This window comes from Nerophis lumbriciformis, linkage group LG02, assembly GCF_033978685.3.
Source record: "Nerophis lumbriciformis linkage group LG02, RoL_Nlum_v2.1, whole genome shotgun sequence".
In the NCBI taxonomy this organism is placed as follows: Eukaryota; Metazoa; Chordata; class Actinopteri; order Syngnathiformes; family Syngnathidae; genus Nerophis; species Nerophis lumbriciformis.
In genome coordinates, this window is record NC_084549.2 from 53507221 (window position 1) to 53523567 (window position 16347).

The 16347-nt window shown below is 43.5% G+C and overlaps 1 protein-coding gene across 4 annotated transcripts in view; it reads right to left on the reverse strand.

Moving 5' to 3' along the window:
* ltbp1 (latent transforming growth factor beta binding protein 1) overlaps positions 1-16347 on the reverse strand; it is a 345179-nt gene that overhangs the window by 311121 nt on the left and 17711 nt on the right. For all 4 annotated transcript variants that reach the window (XM_061964602.2, XM_061964595.2, XM_061964590.2 and 1 more), the window contains exon 2: positions 3425-3495. In XM_061964602.2, coding sequence (XP_061820586.2) covers positions 3425-3495 — 71 coding nt within the window. The remainder of the gene's footprint in view (positions 1-3424; positions 3496-16347) is intronic.

Genomic DNA, 16347 nt, shown 5'->3' on the forward strand with positions numbered 1-16347 from the left:
TAGTCATTCCCAGCTGAATATCAGATCCCACCCGCCTCTCACAGCATCTTCCCTATCTGAATCGATCCCACTGCCCTCTAGTCCTTCACTCTCACTTTCCTCATCCACAAATCTTTCATCCTCGCTCAAAATAATGGGGAAATCGTCGCTTTCTCGGTCCAAATCGCTCTCGCTGCTGGTGGCCATGATTGTTAACAATGTGCGGATGTGAGGAGCTCCACAACCTGTGACGTCACGCTACTCGTCTGCTACTTCCGGTACAGGCAAGGCTTTTTTATCAGCGACCAAAAGTTGCGAACTTTATCGTCGATGTTCTCTACTAAATCCTTTCCGCAAAAATATGGCAATATCGCGAAATGATCAAGTATGACACATAGAATGGACCTGCTATCCCCGTTTAAATAAGAAAATCGCATTTCAGTAGGCCTTTAAGAAAGTATGCAGTAACAAGTGTGTCTGAATCATTCAACTTACTGTGTAATGATCTTAACTTAATGAATTATAGGTGTCACCGAAAAACAATTACTACTCCACTTCAAATTAAAGACAGCAGGGTTTCCAGGACTTGTAGTTGATATTGGCACCCTGCCACGGCAAAATAAAAGTCTCCACATTTTGAATTTTTTTTTTTTTTTTTGTGAAAACAAATTCAGGTGACATAATTTAAATGTGCGCATGCACCGACCTGTGCAAGCTGCCTGTAAGCACCGCTCTTGTTCATATCTAACTTTTTTTTTAATTTACTCTCTTTATTTTTATTTGTTATTGTTGTATTTTTGGTTGGCACCTTATTTGAACTGTGCCCTCTCCACCTGTGCTTTTGGAAAGAAATGTGGAGAGTTTTACAAATGGATCCCGCTCATTCATTCTCACCACCATTGCGCAGCAACCCAGTATTGGGACCATCTGTTCGCCCTGAAGCCAACAACTTCTACAACATTAGTTATCCTTGTGGACATATGGAAACTCAGTGTAGCCGAGAAAACAGACACTTAAAGAGAGGAGTTTTAAGCCGTGTCACCCCACTCTCATCATAGGTAACATGAGGTCACTGGGGTACAAGATGGAGAGGCTAAAGGTGTTAGAAAGGAGTCAGCGGGAGTAATCAGGAGTGCCGCCTGATGTGATTTACTGAGACGATGCAACATCAGGACGCTCCCGACACCAATGTCTCCCTGAACGGCTTTCACACTGTCAGGGCCGATCGGGATGCCACCGAGTGCGGTAAGAAGAAAGGCGGTGAGTTCGCTGTTCTCATCAACAACCGATGGTGTCATTACGGTCATGTAACAATTAAAATACTTGTTTGTTGCCCACACATTGAATTGCTAACTGTGGGACTACGGTCATATTATTTACCGAGGTAGATACGTAATTGACGAGTGTGACGTCATACACGCCGTCGTATCCAGACTACAGACTACGCCTGGGTGATGTGGACCAAAACTGATATCCCCGTATTTTTAGGCCGTATCGCGATATACGATATACAAACCCCGTTTCCATATGAGTTGGGAAATTGTGTTAGATGTAAATATAAACGGAATACAATGATTTGCAAATCATTTTCAACCCATATTCAGTTGAATATGCTACAAAGACAAGATATTTGATGTTCAAACTGATAAACATTTCTTTTTTTGCAAATAATCATTAACTTTAGAATTTGATGCCAGCAACACGTGACAAAGAAGTTGGGAAAGGTGGCAATAAATACTGATAAAGTTGAGGAATGCTCATCAAACACTTATTGGAACATCCCACAGGTGAACTGGCAAATTGGGAACAGGTGGGGGCCATGATTGGGTATAAAAGTAGATTCAAAGAAATGCTCAGTCATTCACAAACAAGGATGGGGTGAGGGTCACCACTTTGTCAACAAATGCGTGAGCAAATTGTTGAACAGTTTAAGAAAAACCTTTCTCAACCCTCTATTGCAAGGAATTTAGGGATTTCACAATCTACGGTCCGTAATATCATCAAAGGGTTCAGAGAATCTGGAGAAATCACTCCACGTAAGCAGCTAAGCCCGTGACCTTCGATCCCTCATGCTGTACTGCATCAACAAGCGACATCAGTGTGTAAAGGATATCACCACATGGGCTCAGGAACACTTCAGAAACCCACTGTCAGTAACTACAGTTGGTCGCTACATCTGTAAGTGCAAGTTAAAACTCTCCTATGCAAGGCGAAAACCGTTTATCAACAAACGCCGTCGGCTTCACTGGGCCTGAGCTCATCTAAGATGGACTGATACAAAGTGGAAAAGTGTTCTGTGGTCTGACGAGTCCACATTTCAAATTGTTTTTGGAAACTCTGGACGTCGTGTCCTCCGGACCAAAGAGGAAAAGAACCATCCGGATTGTTATAGGCGCAAAGTTGAAAAGCCAGCATCTGTGATGGTATGGGGGTGTATTAGTGCCCAAGACATGGGTAACTTACACATCTGTGAAGGCGCCATTAATGCTGAAAGGTACATACAGCTTTTGGAGCAACATATGTTGCCATCCAAGCAACGTTACCATGGACGCCCCTGCTTATTTCAGAAAGACAATGCCAAGCCACGTGTTACATCAACGTGGCTTCTTAGTAAAAGAGTGCGGGTACTAGACTGGCCTGCCTGCAGTCCAGACCTGTCTCCCATTGAAAATGTGTGGCGCATTATGAAGCCTAAAATACCACAACGGAACAACTGTTGTTCAACAACTGTTGAACAACTTAAGCTGTACATCAAGCAAGAAAGGGAAAGAATTCCACCTGAGAAGCTTAAAAAATGTGTCTCCTCAGTTCCCAAACGTTTATTGAGTGTTGTTAAAAGGAAAGGCCATGTAACAGAGATTATTGAATGGTGAAATATAAGCATGAGAAATGCCAAATGGCGTGTGGCATGGGAATAGATTAAATTGCGTGACTGTCACGCTCCAAGCATGAGGCTTGGTAGCTCTGATTTAAATACACACTAACACTGTAGTGTAGCTTATGAATGTAGGTAACATTGCCACCTACCGATTAGCAGCGCTAGTAGCCAGATAGCACAATTTACCAGCTAGCACAAGTTGCCAGCTAGCACTAGTTGCCAGCTAGTGATTAGCAGCGCTAGTTACCAGCTAACGATTAGCACACTCGTTGACAGCTTGCTATTAGCGTTGCTATACTGTTTTATTTGAATATCTTAATGTTGCACAATAACAAGATACCTATAGGACCAGTTTCATAATTTACACAAAATATGTAATAGAGAGTTCCCGCTCCACCAATCCATTAGTTTAGGGGTCCTAGGGCTGAAAAATGTTAATGTTAAATGTTAGTCTGTTATAGACTACTTTATCTTACTGAATTTAATCTGCCAGAGTGCCTTACTCCAAACTGTTCAATGGATAATGCAACCAAAGTTTAGATAACATTTAACAGAGTGCACACTTACGCTTTGTGCATCGCTGGGATCCTTGTGCTTTACTCCATCCGTGACAGCACTGACCTCCACAGACATTCACTCTGCAAACACAAACACGGCGCTTAAATACAACACAAGATGCAGTCGTCTCTTCATTTCATCACTGTAACTTTAAAAACTTGTTTTTAGACTTAATATACAAGTTCAAGTTCAGTGACAGTTGATAACCCCCTGAAAGCAAGTGTAATGTCTCTGAAAAATGTTTCAGTTCATCAAAAAGAAGGATTCGAATAATGAAAGTTTCAGAAAATGACAAGAGTGAGACTTTAGTGTCATGATGCATTTGAAAAAAAATTGGCCTTTTTAACACCGATTTGGCCTGTTTTAAAGTCGATTTATACCTTAAGACTGATGTCCTCATCTGCAGCACCTCTCTTTGCACTGAAGCCTCCTAATGCTAGTCTTAATTAACCAGGCATTAGAAATAAAAATCATCTCCACTGTTTTCCCTGTTGGCTCTTCTGTCTCATCCTCTGCATCTGTGTTTTCAATTTGTATCTCTTCTACATCTCCATCCTCACTTTCTTCAGTCTCTTCTGATTTCTCTTCATCTTCCAGTGTTGCCAAATCCTTACAAAGGAAAGTTGCTATTGAAAAAAGTTGCTGGATGACACCATTGCCTCATTTGCATAATTATTTACAATGTACGCTGTAGGAGAGAGGAATAACTTAGTGGGAGACATAAAACGTGAGTTAAAAAATGCAAATTAGGATTAGAATTGTAAAGGAAATTTCTTCTGTTGATTCTTGGTTTAGTTGTTGTGTTCATTGTTCTAAATCAGGGGTCTCAAACTCAATTTACCTGGGGGCCACTGGATGCAGAAACTGGGTGAGGCTGGGCCGCAAGAAAAGATTTCTTAAAAAAATCTAACATGCATTTTTTAATGAATTCACCTTCTTTGAATGGCTTTCCCGCCCGAGCAACATACTTGCCAACCCTCCCGATTTTTCCGGGAGACTCCGGAATTTCAGTGCCCCTTCCGACAATCTCCCGGGGCAACCATTCTCCGGATATTCACCCGGACAACAACATTAAGGGCGTGCCGTGATGGCACTGCCTTTAATGTCCTCTACAACCTGTCGTCGCGTCCGCTTTTTCAACATACCAACAGTGTGCCGGCCCAGTCACATGTTGTATGAGGCTTCTGTAGACACACGTAAGCGACTGCAAGACATACTTGATCAACAGCCATATAGGTCACACTGAGGGTGGCCGTATAAACAACTTTAACACTGTTACAAATATGCGCCACACTGTGAACCCACACCAAACAAGAATGACAAACACATTTCGGGAGAACATCCGCACTGTCACACAACATAAACACAACAGAACAAATACCCAGAACCCCTTGCAGCCCTAACTCTTCCGGGCTAAAAGACATGTTTGGGGTTGTAGAATATATTTGTATTTAGCCGACGCACGGAAGGGCGGGGGGGGGGGGGGGGGGTTGCATGGAATTCTGGGTATTTGTTCTGTTGTGTTTATGTTGTGTTACGGTGCAGATGTTCTCCCGAAATGTGTTTGTCATTCTTGTTTGATGTGGGTTCACAGTGTGGCATGTTTGTAACAGTGTTAAAGTTGTTTATACGGCCACCCTCATTGTGATCTGTGTGGCTGTTGATCAAGTATGCCTTGCAGTCACTTACGTGTGACTGTACAAGCCTCATACAACATGTGACTGGGCTGGCACGCTGTTTGTACAGGTTGTAGAAGGCGCTAAAGGCAGTGCCATCACGGCACGCCCTTAATATTGTTGTCAAGGTGAAAATCGGCAGAAATTCGAGAGAATGGTTGCCCTGAAATTTGTGAGTCTCCTGGAAAAATCGTGAGGGTTGGCAAGTATGACGCTGTCAAGCGGCATTCATATAAAATTTGCGGGCCGCACTAACATTACATTTTCATATTAAGGTGCGGGCTGCAACGGGCCGCAATTGGCCCGCGGGCCACGTGTCTGAAACCCCTGTTCTAAATCGTTAAATGTTAGAGTATCAAACTTAATCACAAGACTGAAGGGTTGTGATATCCACGAACGAACCAACTCTATTGAGTGGCTCATTGACATGAACAATTGGTTTATTTTAATTTTAAATGTGAGTAAATATTTGCATTTACATTTAACTCTGTAAACCAGGGCAGAAACAGCGGCAGCTTTGCACAGTATGGGTGTGCGTCTCCTCTCTGCTCTGACTGAAGTGGAATAGAACTGTATTGTCATTGCACCTAAAAGTACAACAAAGCTGTCTAAAAACAGACAATCCGTGGACAGATGACTGTCTGTGAGGAAAGGCTCACCACAGCACTGCTTGTACATTGAGGACATTGTTAGAGTGATACACACTTTCTTGTGTCCATAACATCCAAAAAAATCGCTAGATTTGTCGCTCGCCACTTTTGAGAAAATAAGTCACTAAGAGGAGTTGGAGAGATTCTAGATTTAGCAACAAAGTCACCAAGTTGGCAACACTGCGCTGTTGTGTGTGTGAAAGATAGAGAGGAAAAGACCCGCCTTACATTGCTTCTGATTGGTTTACATTGTGTGGAACCTTCCGTGGTTGGCTACAGATATAGGCACAACAACTTATAGATTTGTCTGGGATTCGTTATTTCAGTCAGGTACTCAGAGCAAAGAAAAAAGTTTATTATTATGACAAAAATAAAGGGAATGGAGAAATATAAGCGTGAGAAATGTCAAGTGTAGCATGAAAATGGCTTAAATTGCGTCGCTCTCATGCTCAAAGCGTGAGGCTCAGCAGCTCTGCCGGGGGATATGTATAATGATAAACGGTATTAATGATAAACCGCAGTAACTCTCCCCATGGTCAATATGACAGTCCTAAATTAAAATTATTGTTATTGATGACTGACAGCAGCACTTTGATAAACTTACGGACCGGCTAGCTCGAGCTCGCTGTCTAGCGTGCATGTTAATATGAATCCAAGCGACGTCTTTCCCCATTAAGAAACATCATACCCAATTTTAAACTTGTATAAATACACTGCTGTGTGAGCAACTAAGATATTCAATTGTGTACATTAAACCTACGGACTGTGCTCTTTTACAGTGATAGAGCTATAACTCGTTTTGCCATACGCACTAAAACCTTTACAAATCAAAACAAAAGAAGATAAAGATATTTAAACACTCAATTAACCATAGTAATAATTATTTAATTTTAATGTTTCTTCTGCCAATAAAATAAATTGTAAACTACTTTATTTCCGAAAAAACACTTAAAATATTTCTGTGTGTATTAGTACTTTTTGTGTATAAGTACTTTATAAGCACTTTCAACAATCCCACAATAATAATGTTTCAGTTATGAAATGTTCATATCGTTATATCCATCCTAACGAGTAACCTAACTTGCGAGTGTTTTGAGATGTGAGCTGTCTCTTAGCTAATTGTTATGCTTTTAAAGAACTTCCCCACCACAGGTTAGCGTAGCGATTGTCACACTGAAGCTCGTAAGACCCGACCAAAACATTCGGTTTTACTCTCTAGCATTACCTTATAGCAAGGGAACGACATAAATTTGTTTTTCCAAGCATGGGAAGGAAGAAATTGAGTGAAAAACAATGCTGAGAAGAAGTGGATGATAGTCATTGAATTGAAGAAAGAAATGGATGAATGGATGGATCTTTATTGTCATTGCACAAGTACAACAAAATGTTGTTTTCAGCACAAACCCGTTCAAGATTAGACAAACGAACACTGTACAGAGTTCCACAACAAGAACGCTCATGGTTCGCCACTACGGCGCTCTGTAAAAGGTGAGAAAAAGATAAACACAGCCATTGAAGAGGAGTGGACCAACATTCCACAGGCCACAATCAACAACCTGATATGCGAAGGAGATGTGTTGCACTGCATGAGGCAAATGGTGGTCACACCAGGTACTGACTGCTTTTCTGACCCCCCAGACACATCATGAAGCAAAACTGCCCATTCCAGAGTGGCCTTATATTGTTGGCAGCCTGAGTCACACCTGTGCAATAATCAGGATGTTTAATCAGCATCTTGATATGCCACACCTGTGGGGTTGGATGGATTATCTTGGCAAACAATAAATTCTCACTAACACAGATTTAGACATATTTGTGAACAATATTTGAGAGGAATAGGTCTTAGTTTTTAGATTTTTGAGTTCAACTCATGAAAAATGGTAGCAAACACAAAACTGTTGCGTTTATATTTGTATTCAGTATATCAGCCTTATAATGAAGGCAACACATGTGAAATGTCTAAAATATGGTGGACACGAGAACCCAGTAGTCCTGAGGTGGGGTCGTGACGTAATTGTTATAGAGGCACCTTTAAGCACTTTCTGAAGAACATTCTCATGTTGGCTGTCTTTAAATAAAGACTAGAAAGAAACAGCAACTGTGTGTTCCTTGCATTTGCCACATTGGTTACACTGACGAGCACGCCCCTGCACGCTACAGTGGCGAACAAAGTCCCGCAGCCCACAATGAGTTTTGTGGCAGACACGCTACCAGAGTTTTCACTGAGCGAACCGGCCTCGTGAAAACAACTGGCAAATAAAAAGAGTCACTCAGTATTATAAGACAAGTGTATGAATATTTTAATTGTCGGCTATTTGGAGACACTACATCCAAAGTTGAATTTGAAGAAGATAACATTCAGTGCAGAATAACGCCATTATTGTTTTTCCCTGTAATTTTTTTTTGTGTTTGAAGAGAATTCCCGAAGAGCAGCAACACTTGAAATAGACTACTTTTTAAATATTACCAGACACATTAAGTGTGTTTACACACAGTATCGGTGACGGATCGGTATTGCAGATACCAGCCTGAATATTGCTGGATCGGAAAGAAAATCAGTGGTATCGCACATCAATAGCGCTTACCCAGCTCCATGGGACGACCGCAACGGGCTCCAGAGAGGTGATGAGAGGTCGCCTTTTCAGGGCCACATCTTCCTGCCTCCTCCCATGCAGCGAGAACAACGGGAGAAACTTCCCGCCTGAACATGTCTGCAACGTCCGTCTCGTCTCACAGCCATTATTGGAGAATCAGAGTCAGAGCTGAGAAGTGTAAATTTAATTCGCCATCGGGTGCATCGTGGACAGGGGCTATCTCAAACCCGATCCTGCCAAGATCCAGGCAGTGGTCAGGTAGCTTGAAAATGTTCTTCAGTTTTGCTAACTTCTATAGGTGATTCATTCGCAACTTTAGCAGCAAAGCCGGACCTTTGATTAGGCTCACATCCACTAAAATACATTTCAGGTGGACCCTAGAAGCCGAGACCACCTTGTCTTTGCTAAGACAAATGTTTACTAAAGCAACAAATGTTTACTAAAACTTCAACTTCTCGATTACCTACAGACCCGACGACTCCCGCAACACTAAGACCGATGGGCTCAACAGAATCTACGGTCTTTCCGCTAAGGAGACCACTCTGGAGACCATTAAACCTGTGGCTCTCGTGATTGAAGCACTCCAATGGAAGGTGGAGAGAAAGGTAGCCAATGTTTCTACCAAGACCAAGGTCTGAGACAACATTACTGTAGGCAAGATGTTCATCCCCAATGACCTGAGGTTTGAAGTCCTGCAGTGGGGACACGCATCTAAAGTGTCTTGTCATCCTGGCTTAAGGCGCAGAGCTTTTGGTGGCTACCGATGGGAAGAGATGTGAAGGACTTTGTCAACGCCTGATTTATCTGTGCCATAGGAAAGGCCTTTCATCGTCCTCTAGCCTGTCTTCTTCACCCACTACCCATTCCATCACCACAATAGTCCCACAGTACATTGAACTTCATTGGGCAACTGTTTCATTGTTAATGTGGTCGATTTTCAAAGATGGCACACTTAATTCCCCTGTCTAAACTACCTACATACCATTTTTGGCCCTCTGTACATTTTTATTTGCCCACAACACATTCTACAGACAAAATAAACATGTCCCGGATGAGAACATTGCACAAAAAAATCTAAGAAAATAATAGAACAAGTCCAATTACCCCCACAAATTGGACCTGACAACCAAAATGGACGCCATTCTATGCGAGGATATTCGTTTGTCCTGTTATAATGAACAGATACATTTTCAAGTGGTTTTAGTTAGCAAAATAATAAAAATATTGTTAAAATATAAGAAGAAAAATAAATAATTATATATCCAAACAGTTAGATTAGATATTACACTAATTTTATTTGTTACTGTAACCAGTGTTTAAGTCTGTAACATAGTCCTCCAAGTAGAGAGGCCTTTGGCAGGCCTTGACAGGACAAGTCCCAGGCTGCACAGGGTCATCCTGCATACCTGTGTCAGGTAGGCCAAGTGGCTCAGGCAACTGTGCAACAGGGCAACCCCAGTCGCCATCAGCGGGTCCACTGCCTGATCTGAAGTGGACGGCAGCAACACTCGTCTCAAGTGGCTGGCGTGCAAATGTGAGCCGTCAGCAAGGCAAAAGTTGGCTGATCCCAGTTGTTTGGCGATTCAGAGTGGCGTGAACTAAAAGGAGAGCAGCTTTTGGGGGAGGTTGGACCCAGTCCAACACAGCAAGCGCAGGTCGTCTTGCACAGTGCTTCTGATCAAAATGCTGCTTCATGCAGCATTGTTGTCCGGCTACTCTGTCGCCCATAGCAGATGTCACCACTGGATTATCTACCTTAGGAGGGCGCAGGTGGTCAAGGGAAAGTTGCAGCTCATGGCCGAGCAACAGGAGGGCTAGAGAACTGCCTGTTGTGGCATGCGTTGTCGCCCTTTAACGTAAGAGTGTGCTCTGCAGTGCCGAGGAAAATGGAAGGCCATCCACCAGGTGCATTCTGATGCCATTCTTAAGGGTCTGGTTGAACCGCTCCACACCCCTGTTGGCCTGAGGGTGATATAAGGCGGTCCTAATGTGCTTGACTACTTTCTCCTTTAAAAAGGTAGCAAAATTGGCCGGGATTAATTGGGGATCATTGTCAGTGGTGATGACATCAGGCACTCCAAAACAGGAGAAGAAAGAGGAAAGAAAGTCTGTGACCGCATTGGTGGTGACCGAGCCAGCGTGCTGCACCTCAGACTACTTAGAATGGAGGTCATAGAAGACAAGGAGGAAGCATTGGTGCTGAGGGAGGCCGTGGAGCTCCTCGCAGATGTCAAGCTGGACGTGTGACCACTGTCCTGACGGCCAGGGCAGAGGCTGCAAAGGTGGAGACGGGGGTAAGCCAGTCTTGCCACTGGTGAGGCATGCTGTACAGTCCTTTACCAGAGCCTCCAGGTCTCTGTCGATGCCTGGCCACCAGACCAGACCCCTACAGTGTTGCTTGACCCTGACGATGCCCAGATGGCCCTCGTGCAACATAGCCAGGACTTGTGCCCTCGAGGCGTAGCGCACCAAAGTGCACAGCGCCCGTGCCACATAGACATCTTTTTAACAGGAGAGATCGCCCTTGACGCGATGGAAAGGTGCTAGGTCCTCTGGCACTTTTACTGGCCAGCCCTCTCGGATGAACACAGGGTCCTGTGCTGACGCTGCTTGGAGCTCCTGTTGTGACACAGCTGCTTGAAGGGGTGCGTGTAGCATGAGGACCAGGTCCGGCTCCGAGGGGTTAGAGTGCCGTTTGGCACGGTGCTGGGTGTGGCTCTGGAGAGCAAGTCATCGTCAGGAGGGCTGTTAGTGCCTGATGGTCCGTGGTGCAGCCAGGGCGTGGACACAGTCAGTGTGACTAGTGATGGAGCTTGCATTGTCCGTAATGGAGAGGCCAGCGCACAGAAGAGGTCAAAGCCCAGCAGGTTAGCACAGTGTCAAGATACCTGGAACGGGAATGTTGGGAGGGCTCTGGAGTCATAGCGCACAGAGAAGGTGGCAGAGCCCACCATGCCAATTTTGGAGTGTCCATTAGAAGTTTGAATCTTTGGGAACCTCACAATTACGATTACAATTCAGGAGCTACAATTCAATTAAAAATCGATTATTGATGCATCTTTAATTTATGTATATTGATGCAGTTTTACATTTGTTTTCGTTTCACTAAATAAGAGTTTTTCACTTGCAACTTTGAAAAGAACTATTCATTTGGAATAGGAAAGAGTTTAATTAATGTCCACATTTATGACATTAATGAAAATGTGTGCAAAACTGGACTATAAGTGCCCAATAATAAAGGAGCTGGTTGGATCTCTCAGTAAGGTGGCTCGCTGCAGTCAGACACATTTTAGAATTGTCTGCATTACTTTATTTACAATTTAAAAAATCAATTATCGATTATTGACGTTTACTAATCGATTCTATAATTGTTCATGTCCGAATTGCGATGCATCTAAAAATTGATTATTTCCCCCATCTTTAGTGTCCATAGTCGAACAGCCTGCTTTAATTGATTCAAGGCTGTACGCTTAGCTTTTTCACTAGTAGCACCGGTGCTGCTAAATGAGAAAAAATAGTAGCTCCGGATTTATTTTGTAGCACAGAAAATAACTTGTAGCATTATGAAATGTCTTAAATATCACAATTTCATTATTAACACAAACAAGGTGCACATGTGCCATCATAAGACCCAATGCCATCATAAGGCGTGTTAATAGCATGGTAGATGTCCGGTTGGCTTTGTGGAAAACATAAATAAAGAGTTGTAACAAATCGACGGCCTCGTCATTCCGACCAAAGAGCGGAACAGTAGGGACCCACTGCTGGGTAAAGTGGAGGGTGTTACATCGGCCCTGCAGGGAACGTCTCCCCTGCGCTCCTCGAACACGGTCTGGAAGCCTGGTGAGGCTGGATCTTTGAAAATCAGTGCACCGGGTCGTAAAAGTGTTCTTTTTATTAGCCCGTTTACATGGCGTGCAAAACATCTTTCCATCTTCATAAGTGAGCCATTTACTGAAAAGTGGCTCCTGAAGCTGTTATTGTGAAGCCAAAAGTGCGTGTGTGTGAAAGAAGGTGCCTTAACGAGAAGACAGTGTGTTGACGAGAGACATGACAGTTGTCAATTAAGAACGTGCCTCTCGATTCCCTCGTTGCTGTCCGTCTTTTCTGCTGGGCTTCATCCAATTTCATAGCCTCGGTTTCACAAACAAGCTTATTTACTTATTTAAATGATAGCGCTGATCTCTTTTTTGTACAAACTAGGGTTGTACGGTATACCGGGTATTAGTATAGTACCGCGATACTAATGAATCATTTTCTGTACTATACAGTCTCTGAAACGTAACGGTCCCCCCCCCTTGTCGAAGTCACGTTGTGTCATTGCTGGTTTTACGAGCAGAGGAGCATGTTCAGCTGTGCACAATCACAGAGTACTTACAAGCAGACACAGTGTGTAGACAGAAAAGGGAGAACGGACGCATTTTGGCTTAAAAACTAATGATAAAGGTGAAGCTATAACACTGAAACGCCCTCAGGAAGAGGTGCTTTAAGACATGGCTAGCTAGCTAGCAGCTAACGTCCATCCGCCCTCGGCAGTGTTTTAGCTACTTCTAAATCACTAATCCTGGCCTCCATGGCGACAAATAAAGTACGTTTCTTATAAGTATCATCCCTGCAGGACGAGGAATAGCTAAACATGCTTCACTACACACCGTAGCTCAAAATGTAAACAAACGCCATTAGTGGATCGACACCTGACATCCACTGTAATGATATCAAGTACAGGCACGTATCTAGTCGATACTACTATGATTAAGTCGATATTTTTTTGGCATCACAACATTTTCTTTCGTTTTGTTGAAATGTATATTATGTTTATAAACTCAAGAAATATGTCCCTGGACACATGAGGACTTTACCAATGTATGATCCTGTAACTACTTGGTATCGGATTGATACCCAAATTTGTGGTATCATCCAAAACTAATGTAAAGTATCAAACAACAGAAGAATGAGTGATTATTACATTTTAACAAAAGTGTAGATAGAACATGTTAAAAGAGAAAGTAAGCAGATATTAACAGTAAATGAAGAAGTAGATTAATAATACATTTTCTACAACTTGTCCTTAATAATTTAGACAAAATAATAGAATGATAAATGACACAATATGTTACTGCATACGTCAGCAGACTAATTAATCTTTGTTTGTTTACTTACTACTAAAAGACAAGTTGTCTAGTATGTTCACTATTTTATTTAAGGACTTAACTGCAATAAGAAACATATTTTTAATGTACCCTAAATTTTTTTTGTTAAAATAAAGCCAATAATGCAATTTTTTGTGGTCCCCTTTATTTAGTAAAGTACAGAAAAGTACAGAAAAGTATCGAAAACATTTTTGTACCGGTACCAAAATATTGGTATCGTTACAACACTAGTACAAACTAACTCGAGTTTTTACGACGTTAGTTGGTGACATGAAGGACATCTTGCAGCACTTGGTCTTCACAGATGTAATGTCCTAACGTGCGGTGGCTGTCCATTTTGAAAAGGCATTGTCGATTCGAAATAGCTTGGCTTCAAGTTCCAAATTTATAGTCGTCCCTTTCACCTCACTCTCTCGGCTTCCGTCTGCTCCAAGGTCTCACCCTCCCTCCGAGCTCGCTTTTAGAAGCAGCAGTTCATCCTTTGTATGTTCAGCTTCAAAAATATAAGGTTGTGAGTGTTTGTACAAAAATAGTCGTCTTCGTTGTCTGTTATCGAGTCTGCCATGATTAGAACACACACGTCGGCATTGATTAAAATGATCAAAAAAACGTAAATATTGTACATATTAGATATTGTTATGAATATGTCTGTTACTACATTATACATAGACTTGCAGTGTGTACATACAACAGTGATGTAGGGTTTTGAAGTTGTTTTAGAGGGCTTTGGAAGATAAAACAGTGACTCTGATTAGCCAGATCTTGCAAGCGTTTTTTATCATTTTTAAGATCCTAAAAAAAAAAAGACGTATGTGTTTTTGTCTCTCATAATGATTGTAAACGATAGGCAAAATTAAAAAAAAAAAGTGCAGTTCCCCTTCAACAGGACATGTTTAAACGTGAACTTGAAAATAATTGACCTTTAACATCGGTGTCTTAATAGGTATTTATTATTATCGGAAACACAAATATGTTAGCCAGGAACACCAACTGCCAACTGCTTCACAATGCTGTGTGACAGGTGATAATACTGCCACTGCAGCTTGACACTTAAGATTGTGTACGTTTGTGTCAATGCCAATTGTACAAATTTGTGACTGGGAAGCCCATATTAAGTGTCAATTATTCCAACAGCTTTTTAAATCAGCTTTTTCTACAGTTGCAACTGGGAACAAATCCTCCTCAGCAATGTGATGGGACACCGCGTTAGTAGTAGCGCACCACTTTTCCTTCCATGTGGAACACAACAGAAAAATAGAAGCTAGCAGCGAACTTTGTGGGTTTGTGCTGCTGTGAACGCTTTAGCGCAGTTTCACACACTTCTCATGACCAGTTCCTCCAACTAAGGCCTGATTTATTAAAGGTACCAAAACATATGCAAACTTGATAGAGTACGCAAAGTTGATCTACTTAACGTGTGCAAAGTAGATTGCATATGCATAACACCGTCAACGAACAGCAGCGGGCCCACCCCGACGGTGTTCATATCATAGCAGGGGATTTTAATAAGGCCAATCTGAAGACTGTACTCCCTAAGTTCTACCAGCACGTGAAGTGTTCTACAAGGGGCAAGAACACCCTGGACCACGTGTATACCAACATAAAGCACGCGTACAGAGCTACACCCCTCCCCCAGCTTGGACAGTCAGACCATCTTTCCCTCCTGCTCTCTCCTACCTACACCCCCATCAGACGCCAGGCCAGGCCTATCACAAAGACTGTTATGACCTGGCCTGACGATGCACTCCCCAAACTTCAGGACTGCTTCCAACACACAGACTGGGACCTCTTCCAACAACAGGAGCTGGAGACAGCCACAGGAACGGTGCTGGACTACATAAAGTTCTGCATCGGGAATGTGACTGTGGAAAAAACCATCCGGGTTTACCCCAACAAGAAACCCTGGATGACCAGCCAGGTCCGCACACTCCTCAGGGCCCGCGACGCAGCCTTCAGGTCAGGGGACAGGGCACTGTACAGTGTTGCTAGAGCCGACCTGAAGAGAGGGATTAAAAAAGCAAAGGCGGACCACAGGAGGTGCATAGAGTCCCATCTGTCCAGCAAAAACTCACGGGAGGTGTGGCGGGGCATTCATGACATCACGAACTTCAGAGGCTGCAATATGACAACTGCGGATCAGAGTGCGACACTGGCAGAGGAGCTTAACTGTTTCTTTGCCCGTTTCGAAACCCCCCAGCGACACTCATCTGCTCCAGCCCTGCCCCCGCCCCCACCGGGCTCCGGCGCCACTCCACTCACTGTACAGGAGCACAGTGTCAGACGAGTGCTCCTGGCTGTGAACCCCAGGAAGGCTACCGGACCAGACGTAGTACCCGGAAAGGTGCTCAGGACGTGCGCCCACCAGCTCGCTCCCCCCCTCACCAGGATCTTCAACCTCTCCCTGGCTCAGGCAGTCATCCCATCCTGCCTGAAGTCATCTACAATAATCCCGGTGCCGAAGAAGTCTCCCATCACCAGCCTGAATGATTACCGACCAGTGGCCCTCACTCCGGTAATCATGAAGTGCTTCGAGCGACTTGTTCTCCAGCACATCAAGGACCATATCCCTCCAGACTTCGACCCCCACCAGTTCGCATACCGGGCGAACAGGTCCACAAAGGACGCCATCGCTGTTGCTCTCCACTCTGCTCTGAACCACCTGGAGCAGCAGCAGAGCTACGTCCGGATGCTCTCTGTGGACTATAGCTCTGCCTTCAATACAATAATCCCGGACAGACTCTGCAATAAACTGGACACTCTTGGCCTCCCCTCTCTCACAAACGCCTGGATAAGGGACTTCCTAACGGACCGACCCCAGAATGTGAGACTTGGCCCGCACCTCTCATCCTCCCGCACACTGAG